At 46.8% G+C, this 20,860-nt stretch overlaps 1 protein-coding gene across 1 annotated transcript; it reads right to left on the bottom strand.

Annotated features, from left to right (window-relative positions):
* Nucleotides 1–403: 403 nt before the first annotated feature.
* On the bottom strand, nucleotides 404–20,658 carry SVOP (SV2 related protein). Its single transcript, XM_063172875.1, has 16 exons — nucleotides 19,891–20,658; nucleotides 17,625–17,785; nucleotides 14,951–15,036; nucleotides 13,948–14,046; nucleotides 12,634–12,705; nucleotides 12,160–12,284; nucleotides 10,358–10,421; nucleotides 9,699–9,824; nucleotides 8,592–8,720; nucleotides 8,193–8,266; nucleotides 7,836–7,912; nucleotides 6,578–6,685; nucleotides 5,171–5,282; nucleotides 4,875–4,956; nucleotides 4,557–4,646; nucleotides 404–4,106 (listed from the first exon to the last, which is right to left on the bottom strand). Exons 1-16 carry the CDS (start codon nucleotides 19,923–19,925, stop codon nucleotides 3,918–3,920), a joined length of 1,629 nt encoding a protein of 542 aa, XP_063028945.1. The 5' UTR covers nucleotides 19,926–20,658; the 3' UTR covers nucleotides 404–3,917.
* Between the last annotated feature and the right edge of the window lie 202 nt (nucleotides 20,659–20,860).

Below are 20,860 nucleotides of genomic sequence, written 5' to 3'. Positions count from 1 at the left end.
GAAAATCAATTAAAGATTTAAGAGAATTAAAAAAAAAAAATTATAGAATCCCTGAATGGTTTGGGTGAGAAGGGATCTTGAAGCTCATCCAGTCCCACCCCTGCCATGGGCAGGGACAATTTCCACTAGCCCAGGTTGCTCCAAGCCCTGTCCAACCTTGCCTGGAACATTTCCAGGGATGCAGCATCCAGAATATTTTGCTGTAGTGAGGTTACTTACAATGGGAACAGGAATCCTGTGACTTTTCTTTACATCTAAATACACAAAACAAACAGAAAATGAGTCAGACCTGCAGAGTGCTGAGCCCTGTAGCTCAAACCTCTGAACACCAAGACAAAAAAACCCAAACCAAAGAAAACAAAGCTATGACCCCTCCTAAACATCCCCCAGAAGAGCCAAAAACTTATTTCCTGAAAAAACTATTTATTTGTTTAACATAAAATATCTAATGTGGACTTCAACTCTCCAATGCCATGTCAGGAACAGGAACCAGAGGAGTATTTTACAACAAGCTTGAGATACACCAAGTTTTTCAACAATAAAATGTAAATCCAGCTTAGAAACTGTACATTCAGCCATGGAAACATTCACTGCTCTTTCAGCAAGTATTTGGGAATAACAAATCATCCCATCCAAATACATTTGGGGAATTACATTCCCACACCAGCTTGGCAAAACCAAATCCCACAATTCTGTTTGAATTCCAAAGGATCTCACTTTCCTGTTTGAAACAAAGCAGTTGCAATAATTCCTTTACCAGTGAGAAATATCCAGTGTGGACAAGGATTCTTTGGAATATTTTGTACCTAAATGGTGCTGCCCTACTGATAAAATCTATAGTGGTGGTTTACAACTGATGTGTGTCAACCCCAGTGTTCTCAGTGAACAAGCTAAAATGGCCTTCTCTTATTAATTATATGCAAATTCCTGCAAATCCTCAATTCCAACTCTGTTTCTGCAGTGCCCAATGGGCTCCTGCTGAATTCAGCCAGGTGGGATCAGCTGTGGTGGGCTCCTTTCATTCAGCTGATCCAAAGCCCAGGGATATCCACAGGAGATTTTCCCAGATTTCAGTGAGCTTTGGATCAAGCTTTAAGAAAATCAAAGATCCAGCAACACCAATCTTTTTAGGATAGGTATTTCTATCCTTAAATAGATTTTTTTTTTTAGTGCAGAATTAATAAAAAGTGAAGAGCAAAAATGCCTTCCATTTTTTGGTTAACACTGTAAATGTCACAGGTTAAAACTGATCTATTCAACAGCATGGAAAATGTTGCATTCCCTAGAAATCTTTACCTGGGAAGTGGCTTATCTGTAGGATCCAGGTGTGCATGAACAGAGAAACTTCACCTAAAACTCTCTAAAGGCAGTTGAATGCAATTCCTTAAAACTGCTGAATATTCACCTAAAAAAAATGGAGTGAGATGTGATCATTACCCCAGGAAAGCAGAATTTTAACTCAAGGCATTGATTAACAAACTGGGCCATGGCCTGCCCTGCACTTTGGATTCTCTGTCACCTCCACCCAGGCTCCGTTCCAGAGTTTTGGGATGCAAACACAGCTCATGGCAAGGCCAAGGAAGGAAGCATGGAAACACCTGGGGGACTGGAATGGCCTTGAGGGCCTCCAGCAGCAGCAGGGTGAGGATGAGGATGGAATGTCAGAGCTGTCACTGAGGGGTGATCCCAGCTCCAGCAGCTTTTCCAGCTCTCTGGCCACACATGTGGGGTAATTTCTGATTAAACCCACCCAGGATCTGCTTCCTCACTGCTGTGTCCCATACCCACCACGTGAAAGCAGAGAGGTTCCCCAGCCCTGGAAGTGCTCAAGGTCAGGTGTGGATGGGGATTGGAGCAACCTGGTCTAGTGGAAAGTGTCCCTGCCTGAAGGAGCTTTAAGGTGCCTCCCAACCCAAATCACTTTGGAATTCTGGTATTCCATGGAATGAATCTCTCTGGCTCTGCTCCAGGCTCACAGGGAGAAGGATCCAGCTCCAGCCTGGCAGAGGGAGGGGAACAGATGAGCTGTGCTTGGTGTCAGTGCCAGGAGAGCCCTGGCTGTTTACTGGGATCAGCTGGAGCTTGATTTTGGTGGAGTGTGAGGACACAGGGACAGGGGACACAAAGGGAACCAACCCAGCTGGAAGGGACAGAGGGTTCTGTGCCACCACCCACAGCTGAGCCCAGGGACCCCAGGGATCTCTTGGGAGCTGAATTCATTTTCATCTTGCTGGGCAAAGCCAAGTTTGCCTGTTTCCACCAACCATTCCTGGAATCCTTCACTGAGTCACCAATCTCCAGTGGGACTGGATGGACACTTGGTGCCTTGGCAAACTCTGCTCTCAGCAGAAATCCCTCCCTCACACAATTTCAACCTTTTTCATCAGTTTCCTGGCTTTCTTTAAAGATTTTTCCACTCCTGTTTTCCCCTCAGTCTCCAAACAAGCAGCCTGGCATGTGGTGGAGCATTGAGTGACCTCAGAGCTGTGACCCTCAGTGACAGCTGTGCCCCACAGTGCTCACTTGTACTGCCCCAAACATGGACTTGGAGACCTATTCCTGACCCCAGGAATGGCACCTGCTTCCCAGGATACTTCAAATGTTCAAGTGTACAAATGTGCTGCACATTTACCTGTGTTCAGGTGAGTCACTTGTCAGACAGACCACAAACCCCCACAGCCTCACCCAAGTTCATCTCACCACATTTGGTTGTGTGTCCCAAGGTCTGGAATCCTGAACATCCACTGAGGCACATCTCAGATCCCTAAACATTCCCACAGACTCTGCCACCTGACAGAGTTTGTGACAAACCAGATGAGCCTGTCCTCACCTTGTCCTCACCTGAGCTCTGTTACATTCCCTGACAGGAGCAGGATCATCCCTTGAGGAGCCACACCTGCAGGAGGGATGCTTCTCATCCAAGGGCACTGCAGATGGGCTCTTCCCATGGTTTTGTTCATTTATTCCAGCTACATTCCTCTGTCACCAACGTACAATCAGCAGGAAAGGTCCTGCCCAGCTGCCAGGGAGTGGCTCCATCCCAACAGCAGCTGGGGCCACCCCACCATGAGGATATGCCCAGGAAATGGAGCAGGGACACACCTGGATCCACACAGAGAACCCCAGCAGTGAGAACCTCCTCACTCCAAGCAGCAGAGAGAGCTCAAGGTCCCTGGCAATACCAGAGAAGTCCAATTCTGCTCCAAAACATGAGGATTTATGCATTGGACTCGATGAGCTTGGAGGTCTTTTCCAACCTCAATGACTCTGTGGTTTACATTTCTGCTACAAGGTCCCAGCTCTGCAGCAACACCACCCTCCCTGCTCCATACCCACCTGGGATGGCAGAAACAGTCAGGAATCAATTTCCAAGCAATCCACTCTCCAGAAACAAAACCCAACTGGAAAGCTTGGGTTGGTTTGACAGAATCACATTTTGGTGATGGTTTTGATGGCTAAAAGTGCAAGGCAGGCATTTAATCCATAGTGGTAGGGATGGAATCCACCCTGTGCCAGGCCAGGGCCACACTAAAGATGAACCTCTTGGTTTCAGGCATCAAGAGCTCAGTGTTTTAATGACAGCTTATGCTGGGCTGCAGTCACTTGGCATTTGCTTGGCACAGGACATTTTAAGCTGAAGAGCTGACCATGCAAGCACGACAGACTGAAGAGAAACCCTTCCTGCTAAACTTCCAAGGATATCTGGATCAAAGGCCTCTCCATCCAAAAAAGTTTTTATGAGTGTGAGCAAAGAGCAGCAGAAAACACAATTTGCTGAGGTTCAACCCCAAACTCCTGCAGTTTGACACGTGAGGATGGCAGTGATGGTGGTCAGCTTTCCATGCTTCAGGCTCGGAGGTTTTGTGAGACATCTTGCTCCTATCTCCTTCATTCTTCCAGCAGGTTTCCATGTCCCATCATTCCTGTGATTCCCCTGGGGAATGAGATCCTCTGCCCACCATCTCCTGGCCCCATTCCTTGTGGCTGGACTCCTGCAGGCCACGGCCCTTGGTCTCGATGGGCAGGAAGCAGGAGGCCAGGGCAGCCAGCAGGCAGCAGCCACTGTAAACCAGCAGGGTCAGATAGACTGAAGATTCCAACATCACCTGCAGGAGAAAGGCAGGGAATGCAAAACAGCACCTCAGCATGGAAATAAACTGGTGGAGCAACAGAAGACACTGGTGGAACAACTGGAATTTTAATCGTCGTATTGGGAATCAAGTTTAATTTGAAGTTTCTGGAAAGGAGGGAGATTTTATAGATCGTGCCAGGAAAATGGACAGTGGTTTAAGCTCTCAGAGGGGAGGATTAGATTGGATTTTAGGAAGGAATTCTTCCCTGTGAGGGTGGGAGGTCCTGGCACAGGTTGTTCAGAGAAGCTGTAGCTGCTCCATCCCTGGAAATGTCCAAGGACAGAGCTTGGAGCAACCTGGGACAGTGAAAGCAGGTTCTGCATCACCTTCATGGAATCATGGAATTGCAAAAGCTGGAAAAGACCTCCAGGATCATCAATCCAAGCTTCCTGTGTGTCCAGTCTCAGAGGAGAAGGGATTTACCTGTGCAATGAACGGGGTTATGAGGGCTCCCACTCTGGCCATTCCACTGCACGTTCCCAGGCCCAAAGCACGTGTGGCTGTGGGATAAACCTGTGGAAAAAAAAATCATCTCATCAGTCCCAGTGGGAAGTTTTTCTCCTCCCACTCCTAAATCAATGGGAATTTATAAATGGTGCCACAGCACATTCTGTCAGACAATGACAATGGGATCTACAGCTCCAGTCTGGGGTGAGGTCCATTGGGAACAGGTCATCAAAATGACTTTCCCACCCTGTTCTCACTCCCCTTGAATATTCCCATCAACAACAACCCCCTTACCTCAGGAGTGTAAACATAGGCAGCCTGAAATCCTCCAGAAATAAAAGCTCTTGCAATGAAGAGCAGCACAGTAAGAACATTTCTGTGAGGAGAAAGAGGAGAGCAGAGTTTGGGTTTCACTTGGATTTCACTTTTACTTCCCTCCCAAACTCTGGTGAGATAACCCAACCCCAGCCTTAAATCCTCCTCCAGCTGAGCACAACCATCCCACAGCTTTTCAAACCAGTTCTCCCACCACAACCAAGAGAGAACATGAGGAAATCCTTCACTCCAGCTGTTTCCTGTGCTGGACTCACCTTCCAACACAGAGAAAGAGCAGGAGGCTGCAGAAGGAGAAGACAAGGAAGGACAGGGCCATGGTTTTCTTGCGGCCGATGCGGTCGATGATCCACAGGGTCACCAACACACCTGTGGGAAGAGACCAGGAGACCCTTGGGAATCAAGAAAAGAGGGCTTGCAGCAGATTTAACACAGCTTGGGTGGTTTAGATTGGAAATTTTGGCCTCTCTTTCCAAACCCCTGCTGGCCCCAGGCAGGGCTGTGGGATGGATTGCTGCTGGTGCCATGTGGGAACAGGAATTCTGTGGCCCAGCTGCTCCACAAATGCACAAATCCCCACTCCCATCCAGGGATTACTGATGGCAATGCCTAAAACACCTGCTCATGGCTCACTGGAAGAAAAGAACTTCTGCTCAACTTCTGGCCATTGCTGCTTGCTGGATTTAAAGGCTCTTTAGAATGTGGGATTTTCTTTCTGTCCTGTTATTTAGATGTTTCACCAAATTATTTCTCTCCTGCTTTTTGATAAGAAATAGATCAAGCTCAGTAAATCTCACTATTAGGTCTTCCCTCTCCTGCAATTTTCCCAGATCCTTTTGAAAGCTGATGCACAGCAGGAGTGGGGATTATTCCAGCATCAGTGCCACATCCAGAGGGACCCTGCCAATATTTCTCACTCCCACCTCAGTGTGTGTGAGGATCAAACCAGACCTTGCAGCCACAGCACCACTCCAAGCACCCACTCTTTTTTTCTGGGTCTCCTTCCCAAAATTCCTGTTTGGCAGCACACTCCTCTTAGCAATGACTGTGCAGATTTCTCAGTCATACTTGCAAATTACATTCATTAAATGGCTTCTCCTTGAGCTTTTAGCCCTGGATGAGGATCCAGGAGAGTGAAAACATCCTGATCCCTGTCTCTGGTGCTGTTTCAATCACATTAACACTGAGAGATCCCCTCCATCTGAAGGATCAATGGCTGTTTCACACTATTTTGCTTGTCCTGTGCCAGACTGTCCATTGAAATTTGCTGGAATTGCCTGAAAATCCCAGGATCAGGACTGAGGCTGGATGCAGGGATTTAGAGAGCAAGTTCTCCATGGATTCACTGTACCCATCATCCTTTGAAAATACTTCTGGAAAGTCTCTTATGGATAGAAATTCCAGTGTTTCTGCCCCTTGGATTGAGGTTTTGCTCCTCCTGAAGTGTTGCTGGGTTGGAACACACAGAGGGGCCATTCCAGAGCAATGACAGATTTTTTTTCTGGAGTGATCCCAGGACAGGGAGAATCCACAGCTACAGCAAGGAGCTCTGAGTGCTGTGGGAAGCATCAGGCCAGAAATCCCAGTCCCACTGCAGCTTCCAGAGCTCATTTCCACACCCTGAGCCATTCCAAGGAAAAGCTGGAGCTTCCCATTGTCCTTACCAGGGAATTCTGACAGGGTTGTCCAGAGCAGGTCAGTGTAATCTTCCTCTGTCAGGTACTCACAGGTCAGGCTGCACTTGGCTTTCACTTCCTGCCTTCTGCTGGATACTGCAGGGAGAAAAAAAGGACAAATATTCAATATATTTTAAGCAAACTCTTCCCTGTTTACCCTTCCTGCTGGGTCTCTCATTTTTACTGCTGAAATTTAGGAAGGGATGGGCTGGAAGGACTGGGATGGATTCACTGCACCCAGCATCCTTTGAAATACTCCTGGGAAGTTGTTTAGGGATAGAAATTCAAGTGATTCTGCCCCTTTGATTTAATTGTTATTCCTCTTCTGAATGCCTGAGATGGAATTCAGAGTCAGAGGGGCATTGAAGAGCAATGCTGGGTGATTTTGCCTGAAAACAGTGAACATTTATAATATTTTCTGTGACAGGTGAAAATTCCACCTCCTTATCAGCTGTACAGGCAGAAATATTTTCCAGCCCAGGGCTCAGGACAGAATTAACTCCAATAATTCAGTTTCTGCCACCACATATTGGGATCCCAACACTTCCTACACTCTGAGAATACTGAAAAACCCCATGTCCTTATGAAAACAAGGGTTTTTAAGGGCTACAGCCTCCTCTGAGGAGGCAAACCTGAGTCAGAGCTCTCAGAGCTCATCATTGCTGCTCAACCCTGGAATCTGGGGCTGCTCCAACACTCCTCATCCACCTTTTATCATTTCCCAACTTCCAGGCAGTTTTCCCTAATTACAAATGTTCTGAATGCAATCATTTCTCCCCTGGGGAATCAAACTGTTCAAGCCTCTTCTTAACTCAGTCAAAGCACCTTCTTTTTCCCCCAAAAAAATTCTGCAACACAAAGGATGCTGATTTCCCACCATTATCTTTTTTCTCAGCAGGTTTTCCCATCTTGAGAACCCAGGAGCTCCACAGCAGCAGTTTCTTATTCTCAGAACTAATTAGACCTGTCAAATCTGCAAACTTCTATTTATTTAATCACTTTTTTTAAATCAAGAGGAACAGATAACAGGTCTGCCTTGAAGGTTGTCTTTCTGTTTGACATTTTGGGCTCAAAACCACTGCAGGACCTATCTGCACTGGGGAGATGAGGAAATATTTAAAATAAAATAAACTTAAAACTCAGCCATGTTCCTTTTCCAAACCATCAGCAGAAGGTGATCTAATCAAAGATATTCCAGCAGTTTTAACAGGACATATTTAAAAAGAAAAGATGGAGTAATACTCACTGCTGCAAACATCTCCTGCTTGGAAGAGCTCTGTAGTTAATAAAACTAACCCATAATATGAAAATGCATTGGAAAACCTGCAAGGAAGCAAATGAGAGAGGAAGGTTCAGCTGGTCCAACTTAAAAGAAACACCACCAATCAAAAGTTCTACCTCAAAGCTATTTCAGCCTTCAGAAAATTAAAGGGCAACTTGATTTGGAATGCTTGGATGGTTGAATAAATTACAAATCAATACAGGTGGGGTTTTTTGTTTATTTGGTATTTTTATAAGGAGGAAGTTGCTGTATTGAGTAAAATCCCTTCAGTAAAACCCATTTAGAGCTGTGCTGGCACTGAACCTTCAGGTTTTCTCTTACCAAATAAACCAGAGCAACAACGTGGTCCAGCGGAAATGGGGAGTGAAAAGATCCCTCATTTTGCCTCTGTCCTCCTGTTGGGAACAAGCAGAAGTTGGGTGATGAGGGACAGCTAAAGTGCCAAACTTCATCTTGTTTCATGCATTCAGATCCAGGAATTCTGACCTGAGCTCCTCAAGAACCTCAAGGTTTGGTTTTCTTTAATAACAGGGAGGTTAAATCACATTAATGCCCATTTTAAAGCTGCTTTTCACTCCCAAATGAGAAATTAACTCTTCCTCAGTAGAAAAGAGGAAGATGATTAAACCTCTTTTGTTTCTGCCTATTTGAGCCATTAAAATTGACAACACATTGATGATTTGCTCACAAACCCCCTCAGTTTCACTGCTCTGTACATACCTGCCTGGACACCACCAGTTTTCCCAAGGGCATTGGAGCTCCATTTTCTGTGGCAATCCTCTTCAAGGTGGCCAGAGCCTTCTCCTGGTTCCCAGATAAAACATCATACCTGGCACTTTCTGGCAGCCACTAAGGGAGCAGAGCAGGTCACACACACAGGAGGGTGTCACAAGCAGCAATAAATAAATCTGGGATTTTCCTTGGGGGAATCTCAGTGATTCCAGCAGATTCCCACATAACAAAGGATTACACAACTAAGCTGGAAGAATTCCAAGGAAGAATTCTCTCATCAGGCTTTAAAAACTGCAATCCCCCACTTTTCCCATCACTCAGAACCCTTTCCCTTCCATTCCTTTGGGTTTATCCCTGAGAGCTGTTGGGAATTTTTGCAGGTTTTTTACATTATCCCTTCTGTGCATGAATGGCAAAGAATCCAGAGCAGATAACAAGATGCTCCTGGCATTCCAAAATTTATGGAATTTTGGAATAAAATTGAATAAAATTTATGAGTTTAGGCTCCTTTTAATTTAGAACAAGCCTGTGATCACTTGGATAACTGCAGGTATTCCTAAAAAACTAAGGAATAAAAAAGGCTGCTAAACCACCTGACAAGGACATTTCTCTATGAGGAGACTGAGTGATTGGCAAAGATATCACCTAATAAATAAATAATAAAATATATCACTGAAGCTCAGGTTTAGCTTATTTTAGAATCTGGCCTGCACTCTGCAGATTCTATCCCTGATTTGAGAGGATTCTTAAGTGGGAATTGATTCTAGAAGTGACAAAATCTAAAGAGGGTTTAGGGAAATAGCAACAGCTTTTGATAAAATGCTAGAACAAAGTAATTAAACTGGAGAGGATTCCAGGTCTGATTTCACTCAATTCCAGCCCTGCAGGAATTACAGTCACATCAACACAACTCCCCCTGGAATGTTTTTCCCAGCACCCTGTTGAAACTGCATTTTTTGATCATTATTTCAGTTATTTCACATAATACACCACCAGAGAGCTCAAAACTGCCCTGATTTCCTTCAGCTGGGTCACAGAATTGGGTAAAGGAATGGGAATTGCAGGAATTCACATGAATCCATGAGGAATACCTACAAAACACAGGCCAGCAAAGAGCAGGAGTGGGAGGGCAGAGAGGATGAGGAGCCAGCGCCAGCCGAGCGTGGGCATCACCACCACTGCCAGGAGCACTTCAAACACTGTCCCAAGGGCCCAGAACACCTGCAAGAGGGGAAAACAAGAGAAAAAATGAGGAATGGAATGTCCCCAAGGCCTCTTCTTTGGCATATTCCAGGCTGTGCTCACCAGGGATGGCTGGAGAGAGAAATTCCAGGGGTGCAAGTTCTGCCTTAAAATATTCCAAGGGCAAAATTCTGCCCTGAGTGACTTTGACAGGTTTGGGTGAAGATGTGGAGCTGAATTTAGCACTGAATTTGTGGAGCTGTCAGCTCTCCAAATCCATCACTGAGATGGATTTCACCACAAAATCATGGACACCCAATGCCCCTCTTGTGCTCACTCTGCAACACTGGGTGCAAAATAACTTGGAAAAAGGAAAATTCAACACCAAGAGTGGAGTGTGACAGGAAGTTTCTGCTGCTTTTGGAGCTGGGCTGGTTCCAGAGCTCAGGAGCTCTACCAAGATGGACAGGCCAGGCCTGGCTGCAGCTCTGAGGGCACTTCCAGGCAGGAGGATGGAAGGGATGTGACCACCAGAGGATTTGTCCCCTGAGGATCTGAATGCACCCACTCACCTCTATTAATAAAATGCACTTTGCTCTGGCTTTCATTGGAAGGAACTCAGCATATAAAGTTACCCTAAAAAGAGAGAACAGGGAGGAAAATGTCAGCACAGAGAGGGAAATGCCACAGGTTCAAACATCCCTTTTGCCTTTTAATAAAGCTGCCAGACTCAGAGCAGCAACTCAAAGCTCTCCCTGTCCCCAGAGCCAGCCAGGCTGTGACACTGGGTCACACCCCATTTCCACCCCAGAATAAACCTTTCAACACTGCAACAGAGGACACAGTTTGCTCTTTTTTTGTGGTTTTGTGACCCCATGGTCATCACTTAAATGCAGATCTTGATGCTCATGTTTGCAAAGTCCATTGGAAATACAATTTTATTGGGTATTTTCAGTGTGGTCCATCAGAATTCAACACAAACTCTTGCTGGATAAAGAATTTCTTCAGGGCTTTACAACTGGCTCAGAGAATTCCCATCCATCTCCTGTGCCAGGGTTCAATTCTCCAAGAGGGGAATTATTTCATGTCACTGATATAAAATAATTTGCATTCTTTTATTGTGGCATTCAAAGAGCAGCCACTGAGGCTTTGTTTCATGCCTGTGCCAAGGAGTGATGGCAAAACTTCCCCAGGAGGAATTCCTGAGGAGGAATTCCAGTCCAGGCTCTGCCATCTCTTTCAAACTGGGAAGGTTTGGCTTTGCTCTGTTTGCATTCCACTGACTCAGTCTGTTCCTGCTTCCTTTGAGGTTTGGGACAAAATTCCTACAAACTTAAAGAGTGGATTGATCTCTGAGAAGCTGCCCAAGCAGGAAGTTTCACACAATATTTCATTCAAGCAGAGATTCACAGAACTCAAATCACATCTTAAAGTGTAGCTCAGGCCCCTCTGCAGTGCAGAGAAAACAGGAGCTGGTGAATGACCCCAGCAAAAGAAGGACATGGAATTGTTGGAGCCAGTCCAGAGGAGGAAATGACTCTCACTCCATGGAGATCCAGGCAAAAATCACACCAAAATCCCTCCAAAATCCACAGCTTAAGGAATTAGAAAGGAACTACTTTTCCTGCCTCATCCATGTTTACCCCTCTGTCAAATAAACCCTTTTACAGTCAGAATAGGAAACAGACTCAGGGAGGATGGGATCCACCTGGAGATCTGCAACTGCCTCTGGTTTTTCTCTCATGAAGCCACAGAACCTCAGTGAGCCCAGTCCAGTCCCAGGCCCTGGCTGGGCTGCACCTGCAGCTCTGGGTTTTTATCTGGGAGTAGGAATCTGTGAGCCATCAATGCAAGCCAGGCTCTCCTGCTCCAAAACAGCACCTCCAGAAGGCAAAAAAAAAAAAAAATCAATTCTTGGTAAGGATAAAAGTCTACAGAGAGAGAAGAGAGAATGGCTGAACCCTTCTCTTTACATTTATAATTAAAAGCCTTGAGCAGGGTTATTTATTGCAGGTGGGAGATTTATGGATCCCTCTCTTCAGTGAAAGGAAGCACACAAGATAAGAGAAATATCCTGGCACTTCCCTCTCCTTCTGAGCCATCTCCAGTGCTCAGGTCTGGGCTGTGTGGGTTTGAAATTCCAGCTCAGGGTGAGATGGGGAATTCAGGCTCTGACTGAGCAATAATCTGGGGTTTTACAATCAGAATCAGGGCTCAGCTCTGCCTCTAAATCCTCCTGTTCAAGGCATGACCTGCCCTGCAACAAGACCAAGACTTGGGGTGGCTGAACAGAAACAAAACTTCAGTCCTACAGGAGAATCTCCTAAGGAAGAAAGAGAAATGAGGGAGTTTGGAGTTGTGAGTATTTACTTACGACTGAGGCACTCCTCCAATGCCAAAGCCCACCAGGCCCCTCAGCACCAGGATCCAGCTGTAAATGGGAGCAAATCCACTGAGGATCCCATAGTAGAGAGTCCACAGCACGCTGATCTTCAGGCCCTGTGTTCAGCAAGAGTTAAAAATCACAAATGAAAGTGTAAAACACAAATTAAAGTGTAAAACAGACCTTCAGATGCCTTCTGTTTCATAGGGGCTCAGTTCTGGATGTGCTTAGTGCTGCTTTGTATACATGGACATTTGGGATTGTGGAATCCTGGAATGGTTTGGGATTGGAAGGGGCCTTAAAGCTCATCCCATTCCAGGTGTAGGAACACCTTCCACTATCCCAGGGTGCTCCAACCTGGCCTCAAACACTTCCAGGGAGCCACAGCTTCTCTGGGCCAGCTGCACTGAAATGTCCACGCTGCAGAAATATTGGGATAGATCCCAGCAGGAGCTGCAGACTTACTGTTTTCCTCCCATACTGGTCTGAAATGTTTCCCCAGAGGGTGGAGCTGGACATCATTCCCACAAACACCACCTGTGGAACAGCAGGAAAAAAAAATCTTTCCCTCAACAAGTGAAAATTCCAGTGTGACAAACACAGAACACAAATTTCCAGTGAAACCAGAACATTTCAGCCCAAAACAGAGTGAGATGTGCAGGAGGTCAGAGAATGGGTTGGGTGGGAAAGGACCTTAAAGATCATCCAGTTCTCTCTGGGTTGGAGCAGGGAAGCAACAAGGTCCCTCCTCAAGTCAGCTTTGCATTAAAAAATCCATCAGTGACAACCCAGACAACCCCAGTTTGGCCTGGACTGGGAGCACTGGTATTGTCCCATTGTGAGTCCAGCCCTGGAAGACACAGAGATCTCCAGTTCCAGGGAAAATAACCCTGAATAAATGCTCAGGAGCTGTTGGTTGAGATCTACCACCATCCTCAGCAGCTCCCAGGTTTGAATGGAGATAAAATTACACCTTAAAAGTTTACAAAAGTCTGAAGTGTGAAAGAAAATACCCAGAGGTGACACTCATGTGCTGCACTCAGGGATGGGACATTCATGGGGTTCAAGGACACCATTTCTATCTGCTGAGCATTTGAAGGATTTTACACAATCAAACAAAGGGCATTAAAAACTAAAGGAAAAAGAAATTCAGGGAATAAAGTGCCTGCATTCAGCAGTGGCCTGTGCTCAGAGAAGGGTTCCCAAATTTGTTTTCTTATGCCTAAAGGCACTGCAGGATTCCAACATCACAGCACCATCCTTGGAGGTGGTGTTGTAAGATCTCTGCTTCCAAAGATCACTGGATAATCCCAGAACTATTTAGGCTGGAAAAGATTTCTGATATCATTGAGTCCAACCACAAAAAAATCAACTGTTTGTTCTCTCTCAGGGCTCTCAGCATGTCAGAAAGCTTAGATGTGGGGAGAGAGAAAGATTTGCAAGCAAGATACTCAAAATTTACCAATTTTTTAAAAACTAATCAAATGGTTTGAATGTTAGGATAAATCTGAGTGAATCCATAGGTTTTCCTGGAAATTATACGAAACTTTGAGCCTGAAACCTGCAAACTGCCCTCAGTTCTCACTGAATTTCGTTACTTCAATCTTTAAAAAAACTCCTATAAATCTTTTTTTAAAAACCTCCCATAAACTTCCAAGCTGAAGGCAACCTGCAAAGGCCACGAGGAGATTTAATTTTGGGGGATACAAAGCAAAATGTCTGGATAACAATGATGGCAAAAGCTCAGGGAAGACAGGAGCTGTCAGGTATTTTTCCTACCGAGGTGAGCAATGCAACCTGCCAGCTGGGTAAGCGCCACTCACAGTGCAGCTGAGGAGCAAGGATACTTAAAATCATCATTTCCATGGCATCTGCCATCTGCAGGGGGAAGAGAAAGCAAAAATCAACAAGTGCCTGCAAGTCAGGTGGATTTAGGAGTCAATATTAGGCCTTGGTGACATTTCCATGATGTTCCCACCTCGTGGTTGAAGAAAACGTTGAATATTTAATATTTAAAGTCATTTCTGATTGTCAGCACTTTTAGTAACTCTGGCAGAGAGGATTTAAAGAGCTGAATGCAAAGGTTTTGAGGAGGTTTGGCTGGTCAGTGACAGTTCAGTCACTTCCATAGTGCAAATTCCAGATTTCAGCTTCTTCCCACATGGATTCAGTCAGGAGTGTTTAATATCTTATGATATTCCCTTAAACACTCCTGGATTTGCATTGATCACCCTGAAACCAAATTCCACAGCTGGTCTAGGACCTAACCATGGCAGATTCCAGCTTTTTACATGGATAAAAGCCAGTAAATACAGCTCTGGGTATCAGGATCCTGAAATGCACCACAGGAGGTGGAACAGAGCTTCAGAAACAGCAGAAAAAGGCAAACCAAGACTTTTTTATTGTTGATATCAAAGTTAAAAGTGGAAGTGCTGGGTTGCTGCTCCTCTGAAACTGAGATTACAGCAATCCTGACTGATACAGACAACTAAGGTGGCAGCTGATGGGAGGAATGTGGCAAAATCACTGCAGGAGCAGCCTGGAACCTCTTTCATTTGAAACCAACTTGAAGTGAAGAATTTAAATAATTTTCCAAACCCTGATTTCTAAAAACTTCAGAGACAAATCCATCATTATCCCTCACAACAAGGCTGAGTGCTGCTGTTGGTTTAGAATTCCCAGTGAAATTCTTGCTTTATTGTAAATTTATTTGAAAATTATTTGAAATCCCTGAGGTTCTCTAAGTGATGATCATGAATTGATCCTGATCCCATTTACTTGCCCATGCCAATCCAGTAATGACAGAGAGCTTCCACTGGAACTTCCCAAATCCAATGGCTTCCACTGCATCCTCCACCATGAAAGTATCTGCAAAGAAAACAATTCCAGTGGATTCCTTCCTGAGAAAGGCCAGCCCTTGAGAGAGAATTTTCTGGTTTAATTACTAATTAATTGGGCTAATCTGCTGAGATCTCAAATCTATAACAGAGCTACTTAGTTGTAATTATACAATTCCTACTCAGGAAAATCTCTGTGGCCAAAATAATTGGAATTATTCCTAGAATATTTTAACCACATGGAGGTAAATCAGTGTGGCACCCACAAATCTAGCCCATGTTCAGCCTCTTCCTCCTGCAGCCACAGAAATGGAGTTTTCTGTAGAGAGAAACTGCTCTGCCCCATTCCACAGCACTGCTGGAAGCTGGAGGGAGTATTTCAGTGCAACTTCTCATTATTTAAATCAAGAATTTCTCCAAAACACACAAATCTTTAACCCTGTTTAAAAATGCTGCTGGTTGTTTTCCATGACATCTTTAGTTTGTTCCAGCTGAAGGTGCTCAAAGATGTCTCAGATTTGAGATGTCTCAAATTCCTTTGCTCAAATGCAAAATGAAATGACCAAGACAAGCACATTTTGATATTTGAGTTGTTCAAATCAATTGAAGTCTCACAGTTCTAACATTTGTATCAGCTTGGAAAGGACATTCCTCAGGAAAAGCTTTGGCTGTGAGACCCCCACAACAACACAAACCAGGAGGAAACCAAACAAAATCCAAGGGATAAAGCACAAAAACAAGATTAACACCAAATTTTCACACTGAGCCAAGACAAACTCAAATTTCTCCTCTCTCCTAAAGCAGTGAGAGAGGAGAAATTTCTCCTCTCTCCTTCCAGGCAGGAAGAGAAGCTGAGATGGACATTCCTGATGTCCTCCAGGAAAAGAGGAGCCAGGAACTCTGCAGATTCATCTCAGCCTTGAAGGAGAGCCAGGTGTGAGCAGCTCCTGAGGGAGCTCAGAATTCCAATTCCAGTGTGGCAGCTGCATCCACAACTCCTGACAGGAGCATCCAGCACTGGGGACACAAAAAGGAGCACAGAGAGCTCCCCACAGGGAATGGGCTGATCAAACCACCATTTTCAGCTCTAACACAATTTCCTTGAGTTATTATTCATATCTGAGCACCCTTAACTTCTCCAAACCTCCTGCACCCAGCCTGGCTGGGATGAAGAGATCCCACAAGGTTCTCCTTGCAGGAAAATGAGCCCTGCTCACCATGGGTGGGGGTGGCAAATTCCAAACCTTCTGTACCCAGCCTGATTGGGATGAAGAGATCCCACAAGGCTTTTCTAGCAGGAAAACAAGCCCTGCTCACCATCCATGGAGTTGGGAAATTCCAAACCTCCTATACGCAACCTGACTGAGATTAAGAGATCCCTCAAGGCTCTCCCAGCAGGAAAACCAGCCCTGCTCACCATCAATGGGGTTGGAAAATTCCAAACATCCTGTACCCAGCCTGATTGAAATAAAGAGATCCCACAAGGCTCTCCCAGCAGGAAAACAAGCCCTGCTCACCATGGATGGGGTTGGAAAATTCCAAACCTTCTGTACCCAGCCTGACTGGGATGAACAGATCCCACAAGGTTTTTCCTGCTGGAAAATGAGCCCTGCTCACCGTGGGTGGGGTTGGGAAATTCAAAATCCCCTGTACCCAACCTGATTGAAATAAAGAGATCCCACAAGGCTTTTCCAGCAGGAAAACAAGCCTTGCTCACCATGGATGGGGTTGGAAAATTCCAAACCTTCTGTACCCAGCCTGACTGGGATGAACAGATCCCACAAAGTTCTCCCAGCAGGAAAACGAGCCCTGCTCATAATGGGTGGGGTTGGCAAATTCCAAACTCCTTGCACCCAATTTGACTGGGATGAAGAGATCCCTCAAGGCTCTCCCAGCAGGAAAATGAGCCCTGCTCACCATCCATGGAGTTGGGAAATTCCAAACCTCCTGTACCCAACCTGACTGGGATGAAGAGATCCCACAAGGCTCTCCCAGCAGGAAAACAAGCCCTGCTCACCATGGATGGGGTTGGAAAATTCCAAACCTTCTGTACCCAGCCTGACCGGGATGAACAGATCCCACAAAGTTCTCCTAGCAGAGAGAACGAGCCCTGCTCATAATGGGTGGGGTTGGCAAATTCCAAACTCCTTGCACCCAATTTGACTGGGATGAAGAGATCCCACAGGGCTTTTCCAGCAGGAAAACAAGCCCTGCTCACCATGGATGGGGTTGGAAAATTTCAAATCCCCTGTACCCAGCGTGATTGAAATAAAGAGATCCCTCAAGGCTCTCCCAGCAGGAAAACGAGCCCTGCTCACCATCCATGGGGTTGGCAAATTCCAAACCTCCTGTACCCAACCTGACTGAGATGAAGAGATCCCTCAAGGCTCTCCCAGCAGGAAAACTAGCCTTGCTCACCATGGATGGGGTTGGCAAATTCCAAACCTCCTGTACCCAGCCTGACTGGGATGAACAGATCCCACAAGGTTTTTCCCAGCAGGAAAACGAGCCCTGCTCGCTGTGGGTGGGGTTGGAAAATTCCAAACCTCCTGTACCCAGCCTGATTGAAATAAAGAGATCCCTCAAGGCTCTCCCAGCAGGAAAACGAGCCCTGCTCACCATCCGTGGGGTTGGCGAATTCCTTGGGCACCGCGGCTCCATCCTCCAGCTCCACGGGCTCCAGCTCCGTCCTCACCCCCTCGATCTGCACCTCGTGCTCTCCCGAAGTTCCATCCTCCTCCGACCTCGAGCTCTCCCCCGTGCGGCGGAACTTCACCACCCTGCAAGCACAAAAAAGCGGGATGGATCCTTCCAGGAGGATTGAAACCCCTTTTCCATCAAGGTTTCTCCTCATTCCCTGTCTCCCACTCTCCACTGGGATTTAGGTTTTGGGTCTGGTTTGAGGTGTCCTACCCTGGGATGGGTACAGAGGTTGTTATTGTGCTATCCACAAAGTTATAAAACCACAGAGGTCATAAAAATATGATGGAATGATGCATATTTAATGAGATCCATGTTTGGTGGGCCTGGGTTTAATTGGAATTAAGCATTGCTGTGTCATTGAACTGGATTTAATTGGAATTAAGCATTGCTGTGTCATTGAATTTCAGGGGTTTTCAGGCAGGAAGAGCCCAGATTCCATTTCCTGAGTTGTTTTTGTGATTAAAAACTCCAGAAATGCACCAGAATTTGAAATAGTATTTAGTGAAATACAATTGAGCTGAATGGATGGGGGTTTTTTTTCCAGCAGGATGATGATTCTGTGACTCTGCTTTCATCTTAAACAGAATTATTTAATATCATGTCATTAAGGAAATATCTGTGTTTTGAGACCAGAATTTGCTAAATTGACACAGCTTTGATGTTTTGGTCAGAGGGATTTACTCCCTTCCCACAGAGAAAGTTCTTTTCCCATTTATGAAGTTTTCTGTGGCCAAAGATTTGGGAACAGATCCTCAAAGTTCCTTCACTTTATCCAACACAACAGAACTTTCTTCCTTTGGAAAGTGAAAATCCCTTGGATTAAAGTGAAATAGTTTTGGAAATAAATTAAATTATCCCAGAATCACAGGGAGGGACCTTAAAGATCATCCCTGCTTTGGAGGTGATGGATCCTACAAAAGCTGAAATCACAAATCCAGATTTCCACATTCCTCAGCACAGAAATAAAAACACAGGTGCATAATTTAGGGATATACAAAACAAACTGATACAAACAAAGGAAAAAATTCCACAGGGATAATTTCTGTTCCATATTTGCCAAATTTTTGACATCTGGGACATCTCAGGGAGCTGCTGCATTTATTTGCAAAATCTCACAGCACCAAAACGGCTGCACTGGAAGGTACTTTGGGATGTATCCCCAGGTTTTGGGCTTAAAAATGGGAAAAAAAAAAAAAGCTTGACAAAATAATAACCTCTGATAAAATAACCTCAGATTCTTTTCCCCGACAAGCTGAATCCTAAGCAAGGGCTGGAAAAGAGCTGGAGCTCCTGTCCAAGTTAGCAGGAATGTTTTGGGACAGGGTGCTCTGTCATTGACACGAGCTCATGAATATTTAACAGCAACTTGAAACGTTCCTTCCCTGCCTGGCAGAGCCCATGATTTATAAATAGGAAATATGTTGCAAAACACCTGAGAACGGAGCATTTGGAAAAAGCAGGTTGGTTTGAAAGGAAGGAATTGAGGGGGAAGGAAGGAATTCCTGGGGTTAAAGGCACCAAAGATTTTATCAGGTTTGGGGTTGGGTTTTTGCCTTTTTTTTTTTTTTTTTTTTTTTTTTGCACAGATCCAGCAACCACATCCCCCCCCAAAAAATCAGCATTTTCCTCGCGCAGCTTTCCAGAAATGCCAATCCCAAGGGAGATTTTGGGGTCCCCCCCACCCCACCTTGACAGAGCAGGTTCTGCTCTGCAATTCCTCCCTGGCGAGGAGGAGGAGGAGGAGGATGGCGAGGAAGCACAACGTTATTTACAGCCAAACCCCGCTGCAAAGGCGACCCCGACGTTTCCTTTCCTAAAATCCTCACGATTTTATCCCAACCCTTGGTGATGCAAAATCCCCACGATTTTATCCCGTGCCATTTTTTTTTTTGATGGTGGTAAAAACCACGCCGAGAAAAAAAAAAAAAGAAAAAAAGAAAAAAAAAAAAGAAAAAAACCCCCCCAAAAATAAACAAACAAACAAAAAAAAAGAGAGCAAATCAAGCGAGACGAGTGAATTTATGTAACAAACAGCTCCTGCATCCCTCGGGATGCTCCACCCGGCGGGAAAATGGCCCTGCCCGCCGCGCTGCGAGCGGCTCCCCGGTGGCACCGGCCGCTCCCCGGCGGGATCCCCGCGGCCGGAGGGGCCGCAGCTACTCACGGTACCGGAGCTACTCACGGCAGCTGCTTCAGCTGGAACAAATCCTCCTCCATGGCCGGGCGGCGGCTGCGCTCATCGCTCCCGCATGGCGGGCTCGGGCTGCGGGATGGAGCGGCTGGAGAGGCTGCAAGGGCTGGACAGCTCCGCAGGCACCGCCGCGCCTGGGCTCGGCTTAGCGGGGCTCAGCCTGGCTCGGCACGGCTCGGTTTGGCTCGGCTCGGCTCAGCTCGGCATGGTTTGGCTCCGCTCGGCTCAGCTCGGCATGGTTTGGCTCAGCTCGGTTTAACTCAGTTCAGTTTGGCTCGGTTTAGCTCAGCGTGGCTCGGTTTAGCTCAGCTCAGTTTGGCTCGGTTTAGCTCAGCTCGGCTCGGTTCCCGCCCTGGCCATGGCTGGGCCTGGCTCAGCTCAGCGGGGTTTGGCTCAGCTCAGCTCAGCTCAGCTCAGCACAGCTCGCCTCGGCTCGCAGCGTTTGCCTGAGCTCGGTTTGGCTCAGCCCGGCTCAGCCGCGGTTCCCCCATGGCCCCAGCGGGGCTGGACCGGGTAAAGCCCCGAGCCCGGGCGCTGCCGCGGGCCGCGTCCCCGGGGTCACATCCAGCGACACCGGGAACCTCCGGGCTGCACAACCTTTCCGGGAGGGTTTGCCCTCAGTATCCCAACCAGAGCGCCGCGGGACTGCGGTGTTGTCCCGCTGCTCTCCCGGGACACCCCGTGAGGGCCGGGCAGCGTGGGGATTCAGCTCGTCACACCGGGACCGGCCTGAGCCGCACAGGCTGCCCGCCACAGCCGCTGTCACACCGTGAACGGGCCCGTTTCCCCCGCTCCGGGCCGCCCACAGCGCTCCGGGCCCGCCCCCGGTGCCGCCCCCGGTACCGCCCGCCGCCATGGCCGGTCCCCGCCATCACCGGCCCCCCCGCGCCACTTCCGGCACCGCCGCCCGGCCGGTCCGCGCGCCGCTGCCGTCCCCCCGGCTCCGCCCGGCCGCGCGCCC

The sequence above is a fragment of the Melospiza melodia genome, chromosome 20 (genome assembly GCF_035770615.1).
Source record: "Melospiza melodia melodia isolate bMelMel2 chromosome 20, bMelMel2.pri, whole genome shotgun sequence".
Classification (NCBI taxonomy): Eukaryota; Metazoa; Chordata; class Aves; order Passeriformes; family Passerellidae; genus Melospiza; species Melospiza melodia.
The sequence above is the reverse complement of the archived record's forward strand: the minus strand, read 5'-3'. Positions and strand labels throughout refer to the sequence as shown.